General features: G+C 42.7%; 1 protein-coding gene across 5 annotated transcripts in view; it reads left to right on the plus strand.

Moving 5' to 3' along the window:
• The window catches only part of KCNQ5 (potassium voltage-gated channel subfamily Q member 5), a 513,698-nt gene extending 491,262 nt beyond the window's left edge, over nucleotides 1–22,436 (plus strand). For 4 of the 5 annotated variants that reach the window (XM_003789682.2, XM_003789683.2, XM_012805060.1 and 1 more), the window contains 3 exons: nucleotides 15,509–15,640; nucleotides 18,580–18,706; nucleotides 20,637–22,040. In XM_003789682.2, the coding sequence (XP_003789730.1) occupies nucleotides 15,509–15,640; nucleotides 18,580–18,706; nucleotides 20,637–21,596 (1,219 nt within the window). In that variant the 3' untranslated portion in view covers nucleotides 21,597–22,040. Of the gene's footprint in view, nucleotides 1–15,508; nucleotides 15,641–18,579; nucleotides 18,707–20,636 lie in introns of all 5 variants that reach the window. The other variant, XM_003789684.3, reaches the window with a different exon arrangement.
• Nucleotides 22,437–24,018: the final 1,582 nt, after the last annotated feature.

The raw sequence follows: 24,018 nt of genomic DNA on the forward strand, positions 1-24,018 counted from the left end.
AAAAAAAAAAAGAAACTCTGCTGTATTCAACACAAGGTATATTCAGAAATGTGTATGGGATGTGAAAAGCCAGGCCACGCCAGAGAGTTTCCATGAGTACTGCCTGGTCGTGTGTATTTATTGCTCCTAAGGACTTTTAATTTATCAATGCAAGTGGATTTTTTCAATTATTTTGATAACTTCATGCTCCAATCTATGTTCTTATAGTATTTCATACTAAAGAAAAGACCTTCTAGGTTATCTTAAAGCAGGATGAGTTCCCAAAATGGGAAACGGAAAGTATTTTGCACCCTCCGAAATGTAATTGTTAAAGGCTGATGCTAATATGCTTTCTCTGCTGAAGGCAGAGAGCTAGGAGAGCACTCAAAGCAACTTAAATTTATATTTCCAAGACCCTCCCCCACACAAAAAAATATTTATGATTTGGACTAAATGAATCGCTGCATTGCTCGCCCTGCCCGGTTTAATCCCTTTAGAAGATTTTGCATCTGTCAGGGACTGCTGAGTGACTGTATTTTGGCTCTTTCTCTTACTAAAAACCCAGAGGAAAGCTTAAAATATCCACACCAATTTAGCTATTCAGATGCCTAGTCTCAAATATCAGTATGATTGATTACTGACTTGTATTTTTAGTTGGTCATTTAGCATCATGCTTAGACGTTGCTTCCGTCTACACTTGGGAGTCATAGGGAAAGCAGAAATGAGTTGTGAAGATTTGGGTAAACGTTTGTGGGGGCAGAGAAAACTCAGAGTATGATGAAAATATGTATACTGTAGATGCTATGCAGACACCGTCTATAACAGCAGCCCCCAAAGAGCCTGAGGGGACCTTCAGGAAACACACCCAGTGGGTGGGGAAACCATGCCTTCCTATTTGGGCAACTAATCCTATAGTCACCCTATCTCTCGGGAACCTAATAGATGTGGGTGATATTTAGGATCAGAAAACCCAGAACATGTAGTAAAATTATGTCTGAAGCCTTCAGTGAAAGGGTCAGAGCCCATCTAAGCTGCACTGTCTGGTATGACAGTCACTGGCCACTGGAGGCATTTAAATTTAAATGAATTAAAATAAAATATAGGCCAGGCACTGTGGCTTATGACTATAATCCTAGCACTCTGGGAGGCTGAGACGGGAGGATCACTTGAGCTCAGGAGTTAGAGATCAGCCTGAGCAAGAGTGAGACTTTACTAAAAATGGAAAGATTAGCCTTTTTTTTTCTTTTTCCATTTTTTTAAACTTGATTCAAATTAATATGAGGGTACATCGTTCTTACTTCCAGGGTAAAGTTCCATTTGTAGAAGAGCCCGTCACCTCACCCTGGGGGGCGTGTTATACACCCTCACAATGTGCGCATTAGGTGAGACCCCACCTCATGACCTCCCTCCTTCTGCCAAACATCCTTCCCCCTCCCCCCCCCAGCCTCCCTCAACCCCTGAACTGGACTATAGTAGTGTTTTATTGTTCTTATGAACATGTAATTGTTTATATATTGATTTCATAATAGTATGGAATACATGGGATATTAATGAAAAAATTAGCCTGAGCTAATTAAAAGATATAATAGCTGGGCACTGTGGCTCAGGCCTGTAATCTTAGCACTCTGGGAGGCCAAGGCAGGAGGATCACTTGGGCTCAGGAGTTCTGAGACTAGCTTGAGCAAGATCAAGACCCTGCCTCTATTAAAAATAGAAAAGTTAGCCATGTGTTGTGGGTAGGTGCCTGTAGTCCTAGCTACTCAGGAGGCTGGGGCAGAAGGATCACTTGAATCCAGAAGTTCGAGATTGCTATGAATTAGGGTGACACCATGGCACTCTAGCCCAGGTGACAGAGTGAGACTCTGTCTCAAAAACAAAAAATTAAAGTGAAATATGATTTAAAATTTAAATCCATCCCACTATCCACATCTCAATGGCCATCCCACTATCCACACCTCAATGGCCACAAGTGGTCAGTGGCTAAATACTAGACAAAAAAGATACAGAACACAGAAAGTCCTCTTGGACCTTCGTGGTCTAGAAGTCACCTTGAAATTCTTTACTGCATTGAGTATATCCTTCAAAGACCCTAAAGTGAAGATGGGACAGTTCGGTCCACAGATTAATTTGACTCACAGAAAGTAAGGAAAATCTTATCTAAAGGAAGCAGATTAAGTTTCCTAAGAGTCATACTTAACCCAATTTGTGTAATTTCCCAAGACCTCCTCAAGCTTTCTGCTTTGGCTTCACAACCTGTAAAAGGAATTGTAAGCTACAAGAAAGAAAATGAAATAGGTTTATTCTGCTAGCTAAGCACTTTAGCAGTAGCTTAAGATTTACTTTGTTATACTTTCTTCTTGAACTTGACTGATTTTGTAACTCTTTTGCAGAATTCCCTTGCTTTACAGAATTCTTTCTTGCTTCTTATTTTTAACAGAACTTTATTATCTATACATCTGTCCTTTTTGTGGAATTTTGAAGCTTGTGACAAGGGGAGGAGGATTTTTTCTCCCCTATATACTCATTCCAATTAATGCTTTTGTAATCTCTCTTAAATTGCATTTAAAATTATTGGATTCTATGAAAGCCTAATAGCAACACTCAATAACTTAGTTGGAAATTTTTCACTCATGGTTGTACTTAACTTCTAAAGATAGATAATTTAAAAACCAACCAATATAATCAGCAGTTCTGAAAAGAAGTATGTAGGGATAAGTTTCTAAAGATTATGCAAAAGTATTCTTTCCCTGAGGAGTTTAATTACATAAATAAGGACATCAGTGGACTGAAAGGATTTTTGTCAAAACATGCCCACCTCTCACAGTTCACCTGAAATGGTATTTTATATGTATGTTACTGATTGCATATGTGTGCCATCTACTCCTCTCTAAAATAGAAACTTTGTTTTGACATTTTTTTTGTTATATTTTGGTTGTCTGAATATTTAATATGAATATTTGAATTTGCCTTTTGTATTCTAGTAGCTTTTATAATAATAGTTTTTCCAAGAGCCAAATCAAAATTAAGATGCGTAACAAAAAATATGTATTCCAGGACCACAGTGAGATGTCACTTAACTCCAGAGGGAACAGCTTTTATCAAAAAGTCCCAAACAACAAATGCTGGCATGGATGTAGAGAAATAGGAAAACTCTGGTAGGACTGCAAGCTAGTGCAACCCTTGTGGAAATTAGTATGGAGTCACCTCAAAGAACTAAAAATCGGCCTAACATATGATCCAGCAATCCCATTACTGGGTATTTACCCAAAGGAAGAAAAGGCATTTTATAAGAAAGACATATGCAGCATAGTGTTTATAGCAGCACAATTCACAATCGCAAAGATGTAGAAACAACCCACATGCCGATCAATACATGAGTGAATTAATAAAAAAAATGTGGTATATGTGTACCACAGAGTACTACTGAGCCCTAAAAAAGTGGTAAACTAATACCTCTTGTATTAATGCAGATGGAACTGGAAGCCATTCTTCTAAGCAAAGTATCACAAGAATGGAAAAACAAACATTATATGTATTTCCCATTAAATTAGAACTAGTCAATCAACGCTAACTTGCACTTGTGCAAGTAAAACTCATCAGAAATCAAACAAGTCATGGGAATGGGTAAATTCACACTTGACAGAGACCATATACAGTGTCTGGGTGATAAACACACTTATAAATTTGACTCAAATGGTACAAAAGCACTTTATGTAACCAAAATTTATTTTTACCCTATTTGTCCTGGTCTTATAACTAAAATGTTTTTACCCCCAAAATATTCTGAAATAAAATTAAAAATAAATAAGGCATAGATTGCTTGTAAAAAATGAATTTCATTGCAAAGATGACAGTATGAAAAATAATATCACTACCTTTGCAACGAGAACAGTAAGAATTCTTCTTTTCAGTCATCAATATTTATTAAACATCTGCCACTTCCGAGAGAACATTAAAGGCAGTCTCTGAACTTGTCTGGATTCTATTACCCAAATGCACTCTGAGACCTTTTTTAAACGAATGATGCCACTTTTTATAGTACATAGTAAGCAGTGACTTCTTACACTATTTCCAAAATTTATCTCTTGTTCAGAAGAAAACTTAATTGTGTATATTTCCTCCAAGATTATGGTGGATTTTTTACAAAATATTTTTTCATAGAAATGCACAAACATTTACTTATTTTTAACAAAACATCTTTTTTTTTTCTTTCTTGGGGACAGAGTGTTGCTCTGTTGCCCAGGTAGAGAGCAGTGACATCATTATAGCTCACTGCAAACTCAGGAGGACTCAAGTGATCCTCCTGGCTCAGCCTTCCAAGTAGCTGGGGCTACATACAGGCGCCCACCACACGCTGGCTTATTTTTCCATGTTTGGTAGAGACGGGATCTCACTCTTGCTCATGCTGGTCTCAGAACTCCGGAGTTCAGGCAGTCCTCCCAACTTGGCCTCCCAGCGTGCAGGACTACAGGTGTGAGCCACCATGCACAACCTCTCTGTCTTGTTAATGATTCAATTCAAGCAATGTTAATCTGTTCATCGACTTGCAGAAATCAGTTTCTATCATAAATAGAAAGAAATTTAATAGGGAAGTAAATAAAATAATAAATTGATAAACTCTTGAGCAGCATTCGACACACTCACTTCCCCTATTGCATGGGGGGGGCGCCAGTTTTCCTGTCACCGTTTGAAAAACATACCTCATGATCATTTGGAAATGTCTCTTAAAAATGTGGCGCATCTGGCACTCTGTGAACATCTGAAGAGGCTGACTGCTGCCTTTCATGCTAGCTCTTGGCGTTGTAGACACTACAGAAACACGAATCTTGAACAAAAACGAACGTGTGCTTTTTTATTTGAAACAACAAATGTTTGAAAGTCATATACAACAGTGTATTTCTAAAACAATCCCAGAATAATCACTCTTTTAAATATAAAAGAAATCTTGTGACAATTTCCTATAATGAACTGCAGGTAATTTCTCAGATCCACACACCAAACGCCGCTGAAGTGCCAGGTAAAGGGTCGGGCATTTGGGAAAGAGCTTTGTCTGTTAGAACGTTGCAGTGCCGAGCTTATGTGCTTCTTACTGGTGTGGTTTTCGTAGAATTACCATACCTGGAATTAAGGCTACCCTTTCTTTTTTTAATTTTTAAAATTACCTATCTCGACAGATGTAAATTGACTCTGTCAAATTGTTATTAATAGTTCCTAAGCACTCATCTCTTCATGGGCTGGTACCCACCAGTTGGTGAAGTGTCTCCAGTCCTCAGACCATGTTTTTAATGCCGCTCCTAAAAAGACCCGCAACACTTGTCCTCCTGTCAGCCTGTTCCAAACAACTGTGTTTCCTATCGATCGTCGAGAACTAGATCAGACTACAGGGCAGCCTGTTCTTCCTGTGAAGATAACCAAAACCACCCGATGCAGAAGAGACCTGACCAAGACACTTGGCTCTGTCCCCTTCTCAATTCTCTTACTGTCCCCGTCAGCAATGGCTGCCATGCTTCACTGCATGCAACCTTTTCTTTCCCAGGCCAAAGCAGCCTTTTAGAGAACCAAATGAATAAATAAATAAGGTCTGGGGTAGAAACCAAAGAGGTCTTTGGTTGAAGCTGTGGCCTGACTGGACCCCGGCACCACTGGCTAATTCTACTCCCCTCACCCCTCCCAGAGCTACTCAGAGAGGTGGCCTAAGAAACACAACGGCCTCTGTGCCACCTTGAGCGACTTAGAGCCCCTCTCTGGGCCTCTGTCTCCTCACTGGTGAAGTGGGGATGGAAATAGTGTGGACCTCCCAGGGTTGTGGTGAAGAGTGACTAAATAAGTAAACATCTGCAAAACACGCAGAGTGGTGCGCACAGGAAGCCCAGGGAGATGCTAATTATCATCACCGTGGTGGCGTTGTCGGCAGGCTACCTCCACTGCCCATCATCCGCTCTGAGTCCACCCTCCCCTCTGAGGGGCACCAGGCTACCAGGGCGAGGCCCAGGAGAGGAGCCCTTCTCCCTCTTCTGAGGGGTGTTCCCAACTCCAAAGTGTTTGCAGCCTGGCCTGCCTGCACTGTCTTCCCCAGGAAGCACTTACTGTAACCCTTGAAGTTACCTGGGCTGAGAAATTACTTGTGGCTTAATTTGTCACACACTCATGTTCCAAGCCGAGCTCCCCCTTCCTCCTCAGGGCGAGCTCGCAGCCTTCCCGGCCCCTCTGAGCACTTACTGCCCTCCTCTCCCTCCCAACCCTTGCACAGTCCCAACTGCGACTCCTCCCAGAGAGTCAGTACTTGCACTGAGCTTCCACTGTGCACCAGACATGGAGATACACATTGACAAAAAAAGATCAATCCCTCTGAAGAGTTGTGCGAGGCTCCCACAAAGTAGAGTCAGTTACAGAGCAGAAGAGCAGATCACTACGATGATAGACCAGATCGGCACCTGCGCGGGAAGTGGCGTTCAGGAAGGCTTTCTGGAAGAAGGGAAAAAAGAACTGTGGTGGATATATAGTGCTAGCAGGTTACCAAGGGGCAGGGGGTTATGCTGAGAGAACTGAAGTCGCAAAACAGCAGAGGTGAAGGTGGCATCAGGAAGCATGAGTGTTGGGAGAGGGTCGAGAAAAGGAGAGATGAGGCTGAGGAAAGGAACAGGAATGTGGGGAGGCTTTTAAGTAGAGCAGTGAATTTATCAGGTGGGTGCTTTGGAAAGATGGCCAAAAATTGGAAAGGTGGCTGTGATTGCAATGTAAAGAACGTGTTAGAAAGAGGGGACTGTGGTTGCAATACCTGGATCTGAGCCAGGCGGTCATGATGGAATAGGGGAGGGTGGATTTCAGAGCACTTCAGCCATAAAACATGATAGGATTTGGGCATTTACTGGTTAGAGAGGATGAAACAGAAGAGCGGGAGGAATCAAGGATGGTACATCCGGATGCCTGGTCAGACAGAGGCCAGCTTGGGCAGAGAGGGGGGATCACTGTGAATGTTGAGTTCAAGGGTTCACAGTGGGGCTCAACAGGCAGGTGGATCCCTGGAGAAAAATCTGAACCAGGGACAAGCTTGCTAGCTGTCAAGAGATAGAGATAAACAGTTTATAGAAGTCTGTCCCCAGGGAGTAGAAAGAGAAGATGGTCAGCACAGAATGCTGAGGCTCACCCATGTGTAAGGAGCTGCACAGGGAAGACGGCTCTGGAGAAAACAGATTCAAAGCAACCAGCAGATGGAAAACCAGGAGAGTGTGACAGAAGAGGAGCCAGGGGAGGAAAACGTCTCCTGCAGGAGGCAGATGTCAACTGTGTTTGATGCTGCTAAGAGGTCAAGGGAGACAAAGAGTGGAAGGTGCTTTCAAAGTGGAAACAGAGAGGTCATCTGTGACTCTGGAGAAGAATTCAGTAGAGGGAGAAGGCTTTGAAGCCAGATGGTAAACAGAGCACTTTTACAGTTATCTATCAGAATCTTCTGCTCTAATACGAACATAGATGAAATGTCAAGAATTTCTTTGTAGCTAGCAGAGACTCATCAACGCTTCCAAAATAGCTCACATATCATGGGTGAACTGCAGAGCCACTGCTGACAGTTATGCAAGTCAGGCCTCGCCGCTACCTGGGTTGGCTGATAAAGTTTCCCGGCGTTCTTGCCCTCATGGTCTTCTGTTCTGAAAGACATGTACGGGGCCATGCTGTGGACCATCCCTGAAGTGCAGTCCCACTCTGGATCCTTCGTAAATGCCACTTCATACTTCAGACAAGAATTCCCACAAACCGAGAAGACGCATATGTTTGCCACTGTGGGTTTTGTTAAAGGTACAAGCTGTCTAATCATCACCAGTTCTTAATTTTGCTGATGGCATCTCTGCTATTTCAGCAGGGGTGATGAGCCTTTGTTTGGCAGTCACATTAAGACATTCTTGACAGCCAAGACTATGACATGTTGCAATAAAGGATCCTGCTAGAACATTTTATAGATCATTTAGCACGTATCTTTAAAATCAGCTAATACATTCCCCCGAACAGCCTTTTTGTTTGTTTTTGTTTTGTTAGTAATTGCTTGCAGCCGGATTTTGCTCTGAGGCTACATTAAACAAGTGTTTTTTACTGAAGGTGAACTTACTTTGCAGCACCTGAGATGTACTTCGTGATAATTTAAATTATATCTCCTATTTCTTGCCATGACCAAAAAGACTTACGAGCAGCCAAGAAATGTGGTTAATTTATTTATTTACTTATTCATTTCACACTTTAAAATTTATGCAGGACTGGGCAGCACCTGTGGCTCAGTGGGTAAGGCACCAGCCCCATATACCAAGGGTGGTGGGTTCAAACCTGGCCCTAGCCAAACTGCAACAAAAAAATAGCCAGGTGTTGTGGCGGGCGCCTGTAGTTCCAGCTACTCGAAGGCTGAGGCAAGAGAATAGCCTAAGCCCAGGAGTTGGAGGTTGCTCTGAGCTGTGATGCCAGGGGACTCTACTGAGGGTTAATAAGTAAAACTCTGTCTCAAAAAAAAAAAAAAAAAAATGCAGTACTTTTATACTCCTGGGAAACAAAATCCCCAAATTTAATTACTATTATCAATGTTCACAAAATCCTGAGAAGAAAGTCAACTATTTATAGACTTACCTGGATCCAGAAGTTCTTGTTTGGGAATTTCTTATACCCAAAAAAGAAAACCCAACTAAATCCGTAAGAGAGCCTAGGAGCGCCTGGACATAAAGAGCAATAACAACAAGCATCAGAATAGCCACCTGCTCTCAGTGGTGGAAACAGTGTGGCCACAGAACTTGTCTTAATGTCTGGAGTCTGCCCAATGGGGTATGTGCTTGCCCGTAGAGTAGAGACATCAGACAGACTGCCCACAAGTAGAGCTAATTTACATGTCTCTCTTAAGAGCTGAACGCCAGAAAATGGGACTGATCACTGCATTCAGTGACTCCGGGGGTTCCTGGATAACTGGCTAGTAGAAGAAAGAAGGTTGGAGAAGCCTTAGATGTGTAATTCTATAACTTGCATTGCAGGGTTGTCAGAGTGTAACGACTGTATACACAAATGCAAATCTGTATTGTTGAAGTGTGTTTATGGATTGACAGGAAAACAACATTAATAATATTTTAAACAAGCAACCCACATTATCAAGTCCTGCAGCCCTAGCAGTCTGCTGGGTTTGTTCCATTATCAACATGGTCCCTTGACAAGTCGCTAAGAATTGAGAGAGGACTGTCTTAGAGGAAATTCAGTGATCAAAAAGTTCTGGGAAAGGCCTAGAGTAGTGGTTCTCGCCTGTAATTCTAGCCATCTGGGAGGCCAAGGCAGGTGGATTGCTTGAGCTCAGAAGTTCAAGACCAGCCTGAGAAAGAGTGAGACCCTGTCTCTATTGAAAAATAGAAAAATTATCTGGGTGTTGTTAAAATAAAATAAAAAAGCTCTGGGTGATCTCGAGGATAAGCCCTGAGGACCTTGCTTTTAAGGTAGATGGATGCTGTATTTCTCATGGAGAATCAGCAATCAGAAGATAAAATCTTTCAAACTGGGAAGATTGGCCATCTTAGCCTATTTTCTGTTGCTTAGTAACAAATAGCTAAAACTGAGTAATTTTTTTTTTTTTTGAGACAGTCTTACTATGTCACCTTCAGTAGAGTGCTGCATTGTCACAGCTCACAGCAACCTCCAACTCCTGGGCTCAAGTGATTCTCTTGCCTCAGCCTCCCAAGTAGCTGGGATCACAGGTGCCCACCATGACACCTGGATATTTTTAGAGATGGGTTCTCACTCTTGCTCAAGCTGGTCTTGAACTCCTGAGCTCAAACAATCTTTCCACTTTGGCCTCTCAGAGTGCTAAGATTACAGGCGTTAGCCACTGAGCCCAGCCTGAGTAATTTATTTTTAAAAATAATTTATTTCTTGCGGTTATGGAGGCTGAGAAGTGCAAGGTTCAGTAGGGGAGAGCCTTCTTGCTGGTGGAGACTCTCTGTGCTATCTCAAAACGACATAGGGCATCCCCGGGGAGGGGGCTCAGTGTGCTGAGTGCTGGCTTAGGTCTCTCTTCCAAGTGTAAAGCCGCCAGTTCCCCTCATGATAACTCATTCATCCATTAACCATTAATCTATAAGTGGGTTAGTCTGTTCAGAGCCCTCATGATCCAGTCACTTCTTAAAGGTCCCACTTATTGTCACATTGGAGATTCAGTTTTAACATGAATTTTGGAGAAGACACTCAAACCGTACATACTATGAGGATATAGAACATAGTTACCATGAGGAGTCAGCTGGGGAAGTAGGAGAGAGACACACATCCACCCATAAACGTGAGATCTGGGAACACAAGGGGGCCATGGAGAAACTTGGTGACATCCCCAGAGAGGGGGTTACAGAGCCGGTAAAGGCTGTCATTTCCCTCAGAAATCACTTCCTATCACCTCCACCAGTCTAGATTAAACACTCCTCTTCTGCATTCTCGTATCAACCTTGCACTGAAAAGTGAATTATATATAACTGTCTGCCTACTTGTCTGTCTCTGCTGCTAGACTGGAAGTGATCCGGCAACAGAATTTATTTCTTCATCATTGTATCTCTGGCATCCAGCACAGAGGCTGGCGCATAGTAGGCACTCAACAAATGTTTGATAGGTGGGTGAATGAATGGACGGCTGAATTCTCAAAGGCATCAGGCATCTCTTGGGGAAGCAGCCACATAACTAACTCATCCACAGAGCCCCAAGCTGTGGACACATGGAGTTCTTGCATCCCAGCAGAGCTCATGGTCACCACGACCGTGGCCTTGCACAATGACTGCAGAAAGGAAGAGAATGGAGACCAGGTAATTATCACCATCATGTAGGAGGCTCCTTCAGCTCTGCCAGCTGCTGGCAGTCGGTGTTATCAGAGCCTAGAGTGTACCCAGCAAAATATCGTAGGTGCTCAATGAATATTTATCAAAAGAATGAATGAATCAGTCACCTTGGCCTTCCAGTTCCCTTCCAAGGTAATCCTTTGAAAAGTTAAGGGAACTGCTTAAGTACCTCTTGCATGAAACTTCAAGCCTCGCTCAGGGAAAGGGAAGCAGGAAGCATTTTGGTTCTGATTAGAGGCCTGACACCAAGGCACACTAAGACTCTGCCTGTGGGTCTGGCAATGTGACTTAAGCAAACGAGCACAACTCACGGTCAGATCTGCACAATTGCTCGGTTCCCACCAGCCCAGCCCCATCTCTACGTAAGGGGCTCTCAGCCTTGGCTCTGAACCACACCCTGGACAAATTACAACAGAATATTTGAAGGGAGCACCCAGGTATCAGCATTTTCCAAATCTCCCTGGTTGATTCCAAAGGCGGGCAAGCTTGGGGAGTGCTGCTGTGGACCCTCACACTGCCGCTCAGTTCCCGGCGGGCTGAGCCCTCTCCGCCCCGTGCGCGGTTTGGCTGCTGTGCGGCCCATCTGTCGGTGGCGGCAGCCGTCCCCGCTGCTGTGTGTTCTCGCCGTTCCTCTCTCCTCATATACATGTGCAATGTTTCTACCCTGATTTAGAGGACTGGAACAAGACTTCTGCAAGATTTTATAACTCATGGCAGCACAACAAATGCACCTACACTTCCTTGGAAGTGCACATGTGTTTGTGTATATATATAGACATATTCTACCCGGAGTTTAACTTTGCTTTAGTTATTTCTTCGTGCTCGGAAAATTAGATGAGCAGACTTTTCAAGGGGAGGCGCGAGTTTAGGTTTGTGATGAATCTTTTGCACCCTCTAGTGGTACTACTGGGGGCATGTCAGTTCCGTGCAGTGGGTCTAGGAGATTTCTAGCCTCGTGGTTACCGACTGCATCCAAGGAGACTGGCCTTGTGGGTCTTTTCTTCTTTGCTGGTGTATCAGCCCCAGCAATGCAATTTACCCTCCTGAAGCAAAGCAGCCCCTGAGCGTGTAACTTAGTCCTCAGTCTCGTGTTCATTCTCCAAAGGCCTGTGCAACACCACCCATAAGAACAGGCCATTTACTTAGCAAAGGTTTGTTGTGTACCTACTGTGTGCCAGGCACATGTAAATAAAAAGAGCCTTATCAAATGAAAGCTACTTTTTAGTTGTTATGTTGTATTGAAATATGAAGATCTTAAGATTAAGACAATATTAGAACATTGTGACCAAGTGCTCAACTGGAGCCAAACTGGTTCCTATCCTAATGTCATACTTACCAGCTGTTTACCATCAGGCAAGTTATTTGCAATGTGAGGACAGCAAGCATAGGGTTGTACTACCATACAGAGTGCTTGCTGCCTAGCATTATTTATTTTGTTTTCTTTTTATTTCAGTATAATAAGAGGGTACAAGTGCAGTTTTGCTGCATGGATATATCCTGTAATGGTAAGCTCTAGGCCGTTAGTGTAAACATCACTCCACAAGTGTACGTTGTCAGAGAAGGCACGTGAGATTGAGCCTGACTCTTAAAACCTAGAAATGTGGAGAGGCCTGGGACTTCCATACACAGTTAGCATTTATTTTACAGCAATTAGGCTGTGTTTGTGTTAGCGTTCTTTACAATAAAAGAAAAGCAACTTGGGGAAAAAAGAAGTACACATTGCACCCAATAGATTTTTTTTTTTTTTTTTTTTGCAGTTTCTGGCTGGGGCTGGGTTTGAACCTGCCACCTCCAGCATATGGGGCCAGTGCCCTACTCCTTTGAGCCACAGGCGCCACCACCCAATAGATAATTTTTCATCCCTTACCTTCTTCCACCCTCCCCCCTTTGGAGTATAATTCCACTCTGTATGACCATGTGTACCCATAATTTAGCTGTCACTTTTAAGTGAGACCATATGGTGTTTGATTTTCCATTCCTGAATTATTTCACTTAAAATAATGGCCTCCGGTTTATCCAAGTTGATGAAAAAGACATAATTTTCTTTTTTCTTGTAGTTGCATAATATTCCATGGTGTGTGTGTGTGCATGCGTGTGTGTATACATGTAACATATCACATTATCCACTTATCACTTGGTGGACGCTTAGGTTGGCTCCACACAGTTACTCTGGTGACTTGTGCTTCAATAAACATACAAGTGCAGGCATCTTTGGGGTATAATGCCTCCTTTTCCTTTGGATAGATAGCCCGTAGTGGGGTTATTGGGTCAAATGGTAGATCTACTTTTAGTTCCTTGAGGAGTATCCATCTCATCTGTTTTCCAAAGAGCTTATGCTGATTTACGTTCCCACCAACAGTGTATAAACGTTCTCTTTTCACCATATCTGTGCTAACATCTATTGTTTTTTGATTTTTTTAATAATGGCCATTTTGATACGGGTATGGTGGCATCTGATTATGGCTTTATGCCTGGTATGATCGTCAGCTTAATCATTAACTGTATTTTAAAGGTCTTAATTTTACTCTGGAATGATTTGCTCAAATACTCCTTTCTACCAGGAAGTACACAGATCATATTAAGCTTTTTGTAAGCATATAGGAGGCCACCCCGGTCTTCTGCCTTCTCTCCAGTCCAGGTCATGAGCTTTCATTTATTTCTGGCTTTGTGGAGTTTCTTCATAGCTCCCCTTATCTAGGACAAGGAGTTGGCAAACTACAGTTGGGGGTTAAAATCTAACTCAAGGCTTATCTTTGCAAATAAAGTTTTAATGGAACATATCTATACTTGTTTATTTATCCTCCTGTGGCTGCTTTCATGTTCCAATGACAAAGTTGAGTAGTTTCCACAGAGACCCTAGGACCCATAATGCATTAAATATTTACTACTTGGCCCTTAATAGAAAAAGCTTTCTGCCCCTGGTCTAGACTTTGAGTTGTTCTGGACTTATGCCCAGATGTTTGGAGAGTCGGACACAGAACATTGGGGCTAGCCTGTGTGAGAACTAAGACATGACGTCAGCCTTCACTCTCCACCTGCCGACAGATGCCCCAGCCCCCAGCTCCCTTCTGCTCCCATTATTGTGGGTTAAAACACTTAATATGTGAAATGCCGTGGTCTTGGAAAGAAAAAAAATTGAACAGTTGAAAGAACTTCTGAATTCATAGTCCGACAGCTTCTCCCGGACATGCTCATATTGTCCCTGAAGTCTGGATTTATTGAGCTCTGAGCTTTATTTCCTCCCTACATAACCAGAAAATGGCCTGCTCTCTCCTTTTCTTCTCAAAGACTAATTGTGTAGCCTTTCCTCTCACCTGCCATTAAAAAATGATTTAAACAAACCGTAACAACAACAAAATGCTGTCCCTCTCATTGGTAAATTCCAGTGGGTGAGACATGCAACCCCCTACATTTAGCTACATGAGAATCTACCCTGGTAGGGGCGGTCAGGAAGGATCTCCTGGAGAAGTGGATGTTTGAGCTGAATCCAAAACAGCATTGTCTGTAGAATGTAGTAAGATAGAATCCTGAGGAATAAGCACTTCCGTCTGAAGCAAACCCAGGTGGGCTTAAGAGCAGGCAGCATCCAGAGGAATGACGAGAGGTGAGGAGGAAAGAGAAGGGAGGAGCTCACTCCATCTGCTGACCTCTCTCTCCAGTTGCTCATCCAGTTTCTTCCGTGGAGCTTCTAGACCAACAAACCTCCCGTGTTCATTAAAGTCTGTGCCAAGACCAGGCGCGGTGGCTCACGCCTGTAATCCTAACACTCTGGGAGGCCAAGGAGGGTGGATTGCCTGAGCTTAGGAGTTTGAGATCAGCCCGCGCAAGAGCAAGAGCCTGTCTCTACCAAAAATAGAAAAACTAGCCAGGTGTTGTGGCAGGCACTTGTAGTCCCAGGTTTTCAGGAGGCTGAGGCAGGAGGATCCCTTGAACTCTGGAGTATGAGGTTCCTGTGAGCTAGGCTGACCCCACAGCCTGGGGCAACCGAGTGAGACTCTGACTCAAAAACAGTAACAATAATAATAATACGGGGCCTATGTTGGGGGAAGCATTGTAATAAAAAAGCTCTGTTTCTGAAAAGCTTAGAAACCCTTGCTTAGTTAATAAGATGTTAGATTCGAAACAAAATGAATTTGGCTAGCTAATCCAGTGGTATTCTGCAGAAATCATTTATGGAAAAAATTCATAAATTTTCGTATTAGTATACATTTAGTATACTAATGTATTAGTATACTAATTATATTACATTAGTATATATAGTATACATTAGCATACATTCTCTCTGGCGACACATTTGCATCTCAAAAATGCATGTAGTGACATAAAAGACCATTTTGTCACCTTTATGTATTTTTTTACTGGGTGCTTTCCTAGGTTTTAATATCTTGCACTTTGGGGGATTACATGGAAAAGTTAGAATTGCTTTTTGATTTTGATGTAATTCAGGATTTCAATGGTCATTAAAAACATACAACACTTAGTATTCAGTTTCTCTTTTAGTGTTTTTTTCTACTCTTAAGGTATGTCTCACATGAGATGTTCTTAAATTGCTCCTATGATCTCAAGCTTTTATATTACATTTCTGCAGAAATTACATTATTTGAGTCATGACTTTTCAGTGTCTTGTATTTACTTGTGAACTATTTGATAATTTATTAAAGTTGTGAAGAATAATATGTAATGTGTTGCTTATACAGAATTATGAAATTTCATGTTGCAAAAAGGAAATTTAAGGAAACGTTACGCCCGTATGATGTCAAAGATGTCATTGAACAATATTCTGCTGGTCATCTGGACATGCTGTGTAGAATTAAAAGCCTGCAAACCCGGTAAGCAGTGAAAACGTCATTCACTATAAAGGAATAGCATGGGTCCTGCCTGAAATAACACAATTGTTTATGAAAGTATCTTTAATAAAGCTAGATACAGGCTCAGCTCCTGTGGCTTAAGTGGCTAAGGCGCCAGCCACATACACCTAAGGTGGCGGGTTCAAATCCAGCCCAGGCCCGCCAAACAACAATGATGGCTGCAACCAAAAAATAGCCGGGCATTGTGGCGGGTGCCTGTGGTCCCAGCTACTTGGGAGATGGAGGCAGGAGACTCGCTTGAGCCAGGAGTTGGAGGTTGCTGTGAGCTGTGATGCCACAGCACTCTACCCAGGGGGACAGCTTGAGGCTCTGTCTCAAAAATAAATAAATAAATAAAAATAAAAAAATAAAGCTAGATACAGTTTGGCTTGGAAAAAAAGGAATAGGCATGAAAACTATCTGGAAGAAACTTCTCTTAAGTAGGAAAAGAACTCTGAATTGTATATTTTTAATTCAGTGGGCAACTGGGCATTTGCCTTTAACTTAGATTTACTTTGCTTTTAACATAGAATAAATCAGCCATGAAAAGCACCCAACTGTCTGAGTTTTCTCATCTGTAAACATGAAGAGGATGTTAGTTCTGTTAGTTCTTGCCACATAGAGTTGTCAGGAGCATTGAATAGTTAACACACGTGACATAACATGTTCGTAGGCCTGCAGCTGAGTGCCCACTACATGGTAATGTTTGTTGCTGGTGTCTGAATCATTGCTGCGCCTGCTGATGCTGTTCTCTTGTTATTATTTAAATCTTAACCATCCTTCTGCAATAAGTTAGTCTTTCTCATTTATGAAGCTTTACCCAGCTACCTAGACCACAGAGACAGACGCAAACCTTTCTCTTCTCTGACCACCTTCAGCATTTCGAGTCTACTGCCACCCCTGAGTACACTCAGAATCCTAGGGTGCTGGGCCAGTGTTGAGACTCAGCCCTTGTATTATTTCCTGGGTGTATGTTCTCTTTGCTCCTGACTCGGACGAGGCCCTTTGCTTCATTTGTGTCCTGCACAGTGCCAGACAGACCCTATCCTTCAATAACAACTTATTGAGTGATTCTTAAAAATTAATTCAGCCAGGCACATTGGCACACCCCTATAATCTCAGCCACACAGGACACCGAGGCAGGAAGATCGCTTGAGCCCAGGAGTTCAAGGCAACAGTGAGCTATGGTCTCGCCTAGAGTGCACTCTAGTCTAACAGTGGTGAGACCCTATCTCTAAAATAAATAAGTTTCGGCTCAGCGCCTGTGGCTTAAGCGGCTAAGGCGCCAGCCACATACACCTAAGGTGGCGGGTTCGAATCCCCAGCCCGGGCCCGCCAAACAACAATGATGGCTGCAACCAAAAAATGGCCAGGCGTTGTGGCGGGCGCCTGTAGTCCCAGCTACTTGGGAGGCTGAGGCAGGAGACTCGCTTGAGCCCAGGAGTTGGAGGTTGCTGTGAGCGTGATGCCATGGCACTCTACCCAGGGGGACAGCTTGAGGCTCTGTCTCAAAAAAAAAAAAAAATAAATAAATAAGTTTCATATGTTAATTCCTACTATATATGGTTGATTGTGTAGCCAAAATATTTAATCAGTTCCATTTTTTAAGAGCCTTGCTTCATTATAAACACAATTTAGCATCGTTGAAAGTTCCTAAAAAGCAAGGACTGAGTTTTAAGCTGTTTTTAAAACCCCACACTTCACACTTGCTCCCAGTGTGAAGCAGATAGTGAACCTTTGTAAAAACACCTACTCATCAATTATAGAAGTCACAGTTTGTTCATTCATTAAGCAGGTAACTAATGAGCCCATTATGTGTGCCAGAAACTGTGGGCATCCAAAGATTAATAAAATAATGACCCAGTCCTTGAAGAGTTTGCAACTTACAGATTAGATGTTGTGGAAGAAAGTAGGCATTATGTTTCTATGCAGACAAAGTAACTGTGAAGTTGAGTCAATACCCCTGAGAATTCAATTCTAAAATATATCAGGAGGGCGGCACCTGTGGCTCAGTGAGTAGGGCGCCGGCCTCCGAGAGTGGCAGGTTCGAACCCGGCCCTGGCCAAACTGCAACAAAAAATAGCTGGGCTTTGTGATAGGCGCCTGTATTCTCAGCTACTCGGGAAGCTGAGGCAAGAGAATCGCCTAAGCCTAAGAGCTGGAGGTTGCCGTGAGCTGTGATGCTATGGCACTCCATCGAGAGCAATAAAATGAGAAAATAAATAAATAGAAATAAAATACATCAGGAAAGAAAAAAGTGATCCTCATTTAGGCTGATAAAGTTTTTTGAAAATTACTTTCCCTCCTCCCGTGGTCATGTTACAGTCTCTAGGTGGCGCTGGTCTTCCAAATCTTTTAATAGAAATATCTAGAACAGCAACTCAGACTACTGAAGAAAAATAAAAAGTTTTTGTAAAGTTGAAACTGTTACAGACTTTGTAGAACTAATCTTAAATTTCTAGTTCGTGCACATTCTCCAACTCATATTCCAAAAGGAAAAGACCACTAGCTTTCGTATCTGCTTGTCTTTGTGTATCAGATATACAATAAATGCTCATTGGATATCTGTTTTATCCATGCAAAATAATCATAGTTATTTTTTTTTTCATATTTGAAAGTGGTTGAATGCAAGAACTACCTGATAAGAGTTGGAAACAAATTACTTTGTAGTTTAGGAAGATTTTTCCTCCAAAGATCCCACATAAGTGATTCCATCTTGACTTAAAATAATGACCAAATTAATCTGACGTGAAATCTCCTGTTACCAAAATAAGTACATCAACTAGAACAAATTCATCCTTCTTTCATCTTACATAAATTAAAGATAATAGTAGTTAATTTTTTTTCAAAACACTTTATTCTGGCCTCGGGGTAGTGTCTATCTTTCGTGCTTCTAATCGGATCTTCTCTTTCTCTGATAGTGTTGATCAAATTCTTGGAAAAGGGCAAATCACTTCAGATAAGAAGAGCCGAGAGAAGATCATGGCAGAACACGAGACCACAGATGACCTCAGTATGCTTGGCCGGGTGGTCAAGGTTGAAAAACAGGTATAACACAACTATCTTGGTTAACTTTTTAGCCAGAATTTCTTAAATCAATATTGATTGTGAGCAATTAGATGTACTGCTGCAATTAATATATTTTAAAAGGAATAAAATCGAGAACAAATGAATGAAATTAAAATTTTCTTCTCACAGTTCTGGAGGCTGGGAAACCACATGAATAAATACAGAAATAAATTCTCTCTGTGCATAGGCAGTGCTCCCTCAAACAGCTTTAGATTGCCGTGGAAGGAATAGAAAACTTCATCTCGTCAATTAACACTTAACTGGAAGTAACTATTTTCAATAGCAAAATAACAAAGATCTACTTTTCATTTGTATTTTCGTTATTTTCATTGTCTCTCTTTTGGGTCATTCTTTTTACTTTTTTTCTTTTTTTTTTTTTTTCCTGTCTACCACTTCAGGAAAGAGGGGTCATTCCTTTTAAAAGTAAAACAAAACCTTAATAGAATTATGATGACACATTGAATGTCCCTAAGGCTGTATCATCACATACACAATTTCCTTGGAGTCAAATTGTTTCCCTAATTTAATTATAAATATTCCAAGTACTAATTCTGAAGAATTTTGCACCTTTATTTTTAAATTCAGAATGACCTAGATTGATACTTGAGGTCTGGATATCATGATAGAATGAGTTCTTTTTTTTTTTTCATTTCTTATAGCATAACTGTGTACATTAATGCGATCAAGGGGTACAGTGTGCTGTTTTCATAGAATGAGTCCTTTTTTTTTTTTTGAGACGGAGCCTCAAGCTATCCCCCTGGGTAGAGTGCCATGGCATCACGCTCACAGCAACCTACAACTCCTGGGCTTAAGCGAGTCTCCTGCCTCAGCCTCCCAAGTAGCTGGGACCACAGGTGCCCGCCACAACGCCTGGCCATTTTTTTGGTTGCAGCCATCATTGTTGTTTGGCGGGCCCAGGCTGGGGATTCAAACCGGCCACCTTAGGTGTATGTGGCTTAGGTGAATGAGTTCTTTAGGCCAAGCTCCATGGCTCACACCTGTGTCCCAGCACTCTGTGAGACCGAGGTGGGTGGATGGCTTGAGCTCAGGAGTTGGAGACCAGCCTGAGAAAGAGTGAGACCAGTCTCTAAAAATAGCTGGCCAGGCTTGGCGCCTGTAGCTTAGCAGCTAGGGCACCAGCCACATACACCAGAGCTGGCGGGTTCAAATCCAACCCAGGCCTGCCAAACAGCTACAACTAAAAAATACCCAGGCATTACGTCAGGCGCCTGTAGTCCCAGCTACTTGGGAGACTGAGGCAAGAGAGTCACTTAAGCCCAAGAGTTTGAGATTGCTCTGAGCTACAATGCCACAGCACTCTACTGAGGGCAACAAAATGAGACTCTGTCTCAAAAAAAAAAAATAGCCAGCCACTGTGATAAGTGCCTGTAGTCCCAGCTACTTGAGAGGCTGAGGCAAGAGGATCACTTGAGCCCAAGAGTTCGAGGTTGCTCTGAGCTACAATGCCACAGCACTCTACTGAGGGCAACAAAGTGAGACTCCTTGTCAAACAAATAATAAGTTCCTTATTAGACTTGAGTAGAGTTCCAGAATGTCTTCATAGATGATGTTTAAGAAAGGCAGTCTGACTGGCATGGAGTCTTGAGGCTGCGTTTTTATAGTGCTCATATGACTTTTGAATATCACTTGTTCATTTTAAAAGAAGTAGGAGGCAGAGGTGTCAGTGGTGATTATACAGAAACCAAAGCATCTCTCTCCCTCTAAATTCTCCTCTGCCCCCACTGCTAGGTGCTTAATCCCTTCACTTGGGGTCAAGATCAAGTTGTACGTTATACTCAACATTGACTCAACTGTATTGGCACACCCTGATTTCACTTCTTCAGTCTAGATGTGATGCTCATTCCTAATAACAGGTTAGGCCACGTGTAACCACTTTTCCTGCTTCTAGGTACAGTCCATCGAGTCCAAGCTGGACTGCCTGCTTGACATCTATCAGCAGGTCCTCCGGAAAGGCTCTGCCTCCGCCCTCACTTTGGCTTCATTCCAGATCCCACCTTTCGAATGTGAACAGACATCTGACTATCAGAGCCCTGTGGATAGCAAAGACCTGTCCAGTTCTGCACAAAACAGTGGCTGCTTATCCAGATCAGCCAGTGCCAACATCTCAAGAGGGCTGCAGTTCATTCTGACGCCAAATGAGTTCAGCGCTCAGACTTTCTATGCGCTTAGCCCTACTATGCACAGTCAAGCAACACAGGTGCCAATGAGTCAGAGTGATGGCTCCGCGGTGGTAGCTACCAGCAACATTGCAAACCAAATAAACACGGCGCCCAAGCCAGCAGCCCCAACAACTTTACAGATCCCACCTCCTCTCCCAGTCATCAAGCATCTGCCCAGGCCAGAGACCCTGCACCCGAACCCCGCAGGCTTACAGGAGAGCATTTCTGACGCCACCACCTGCCTTGTTGCCTCCAAGGAAAACGTCCAGGTTGCACAGTCAAATCTGACCAAGGACCGTGCTCTGAGGAAAAGCTTCGACATGGGGGGAGAAACTCTGTTGTCTGTCCACCCCATGGTGCCGAAGGACTTGGGCAAATCTTTGTCTGTTCAAAACCTGATCAGGTCGACTGAGGAACTGAACATACAGCTTTCAGGGAGTGAGTCAAGTGGCTCCAGAGGCAGCCAAGATTTTTATCCCAAATGGAGGGAATCCAAATTGTTCATAACTGATGAAGAGGTGGGTCCCGAAGAGACAGAGACAGACAATTTTGACGTCGCACAGCCTGCCAGGGAAGCTGCTTTTGCGTCGGACTCTCTAAGGACTGGAAGATCGCCATCATCTCAGAGCATTTGTAAAACAGGAGAAAGTACAGATGCCCTCAGCTTGCCTCATGTCAAACTGAAATAAGTTGTTTTCTTTCCAGACTTAGCAGTTCCTTTAGCCATACATATCATTGCATGAACTATTTTGAAAGCCCTTCTAAAAAGTTGAAATTGCAAGAATCAGGAAGAACATGAAAGGCAGTTTATAAGCCCGTAATCTTTTAATTGCATGAAAATGCATGTTTAGGGATGGCTGAAATTCCAAGGTGCATCGACATTAACTCATTCACTTAGCAATGTACCTTGAGTTAAAAGGCCTGAGAAACCAAACACAGCTATTGCTTGGGGTGTATGAAGACATCACAATGAGGTCGATTAGAAGATGGGATGCTGTATTTCAAAATTATGAAAGTAAAAAACACCTTCCAATTTCAGGCATTTCTGCTTCGTGACTAAATATGAAATGCGTTTTCAAAATTAGGCCATAATGTATATTTAAACACAATGGCTATCAACAGCTGCTAACAAGTTATCAAGGAAAGCAGAATTTGGGAATAATAGAAATGGCTGCTTATTTCAAGATATATTTGCCAACCCATTCCTATCCAGTCATTTTATTATTAATGTAATTTGAATGTCCATTTGTGTGCTTTTGGTGATTCAGCGCCGTGGCGAGCAATTTTGCACATCATTTCCATGTTGTTCTTTATGACAAGAATGTTCTTCAATTAGAAAATGTGCAAATAATGAAATTCAGGGCCAGTGGGGCAAATAGACGAATTTGACCAGTTGACGTATTTGACTTTATAGAAACGTTTTCCCTGATGGCAGAATCAACTGTACAAGTGGTCAATTCCTACACAAGCATATGAGGAACCGATGGGTAGAACAGCCAGTGTGACTGGGCTGGTCTCTCTGCAATAGTATCAGCCCCAGGTTTGCCGATTGTGCCCGAGGAAAGGGCACATGTGAGAAGCTATTCTGGTTCAGCTGACATCCTGGCAGGCCCCGGGGGAATGGGACATTGGAGTGGAACTGAGACAGGAAAGGCTTGAAGGGAATCCACAACCACCACCAGGAAATAGGCAGAGTTAAAGAAAATGACTGCCCTCTCCAGGAGCCCTGAGAGGGAGAGAAAGAAACCAAAAGAAAAGAAGTAGATTTTTTTAGAAAATGAGTATTGCTAGGGAATTCAACTACCTACACATCCCTTATTCTTATATATAAACAGAGAATTTTGCAAGGTATTTATTTTTTAATATGCCCTGAATGTCTTTTGCTATTATGTGTACATTTTGCATATGAAAGGCTAAAGTTCTTTTACTTTTTATACTGTAGTGGACATTTTCTATTCTCCCCAGAAACATTGTTCCAAATCTGAAATAACTGGTTCGGTTTCCTGACATCTATACAAGTGATTTACAATTAGAAGCCAGATAGCCCCGGTAGGGTGTGCAAATCAAAACACTTACTGATAGAACATGGCAGGAGAAAGACCGAGGGAAACAAAACGAAAAACGTATTAATCAGAAAGGAAGCGTGCTGGCCGCTTGTCAGACACCAGTCTAGCTGTCTAGAGCATCAGAACTTCAGCCTAAGTAGCGGCGTTCAAAAGGCAAAGACACAAGAGGTAGCATGTCAGTTCAGTAAAACCTTAGCCGGGGAAAGGACTCAAGAGGTTTTTGTTCTTGGCAGACGTTAGTGCTGGCCCCAGAGATACTTCTCCAGCAGCTAGGCAAGAATGAGCAGGGATATCAAAGGAAGAAGGAGGCCCTGAACTCCACCAGTCCTTCCCAACTTTCTCCCCAACAGGCTGGCTCCATCACTGACTCTGCCCTGCTTTCTTTCTTTGTTAACTGCTTATTGATTTCCTGACACTACTTTGCTTCTGACCTTCACCAGGCCTTAACCAGCCTCTGTCCCCCAATAAATCAATTCACTCTACCTAAATGTGCTTCTCAGCCTTGTAAAATCCTTGTCCCTTCTGATCAACGCTGAGACTTTGAAAGCTTCCTCTTCTCATCCCGCTTGGATTCCAGAACACTCCCCTGGAACGTAACATTCAGAACCTTCTCGGCTGCTGGAGACACACAGAAGATGGAGTCTAAATTTTACACTCTAGTTAAAAAGATTTTGTTTTTTGTTTTTTGTTTTTTTTGAGACAGAGTCTCACTTTGGCGCCCCCAGTAGAGTGCCTGGCATCACAGCTCACAGCAACCTCAGAGTCTTGGTCTCAAGCAATTCTCTTGCCTCAGCCTCCTGAGTAGCTGGCACTACAGGCACCCACCCGGCTATTTTAAGAGACAGGGGTCTTGCTCTAGCTCAGGCTGATCTTTTTTTTTTTTGAGACAAAGCCTCAAGCTGTTGTCCTGGGTAGAGTGCTGTGATGTCATAGCTCACAGCAACCTCCAACTCGGGCTCAAGCGATCCTCTTGCCTCAGTTTTTCTATTTTTAGTAGAGACAGAGGTCTCACTTTTTTCTTAGGCTGGTCTTGAACCTGTGAGCT

Source organism: Otolemur garnettii, unplaced genomic scaffold (assembly GCF_000181295.1).
Source record: "Otolemur garnettii isolate 467f Iridium unplaced genomic scaffold, OtoGar3 scaffold00035, whole genome shotgun sequence".
Lineage (NCBI taxonomy): Eukaryota > Metazoa > Chordata > Mammalia > Primates > Galagidae > Otolemur > Otolemur garnettii.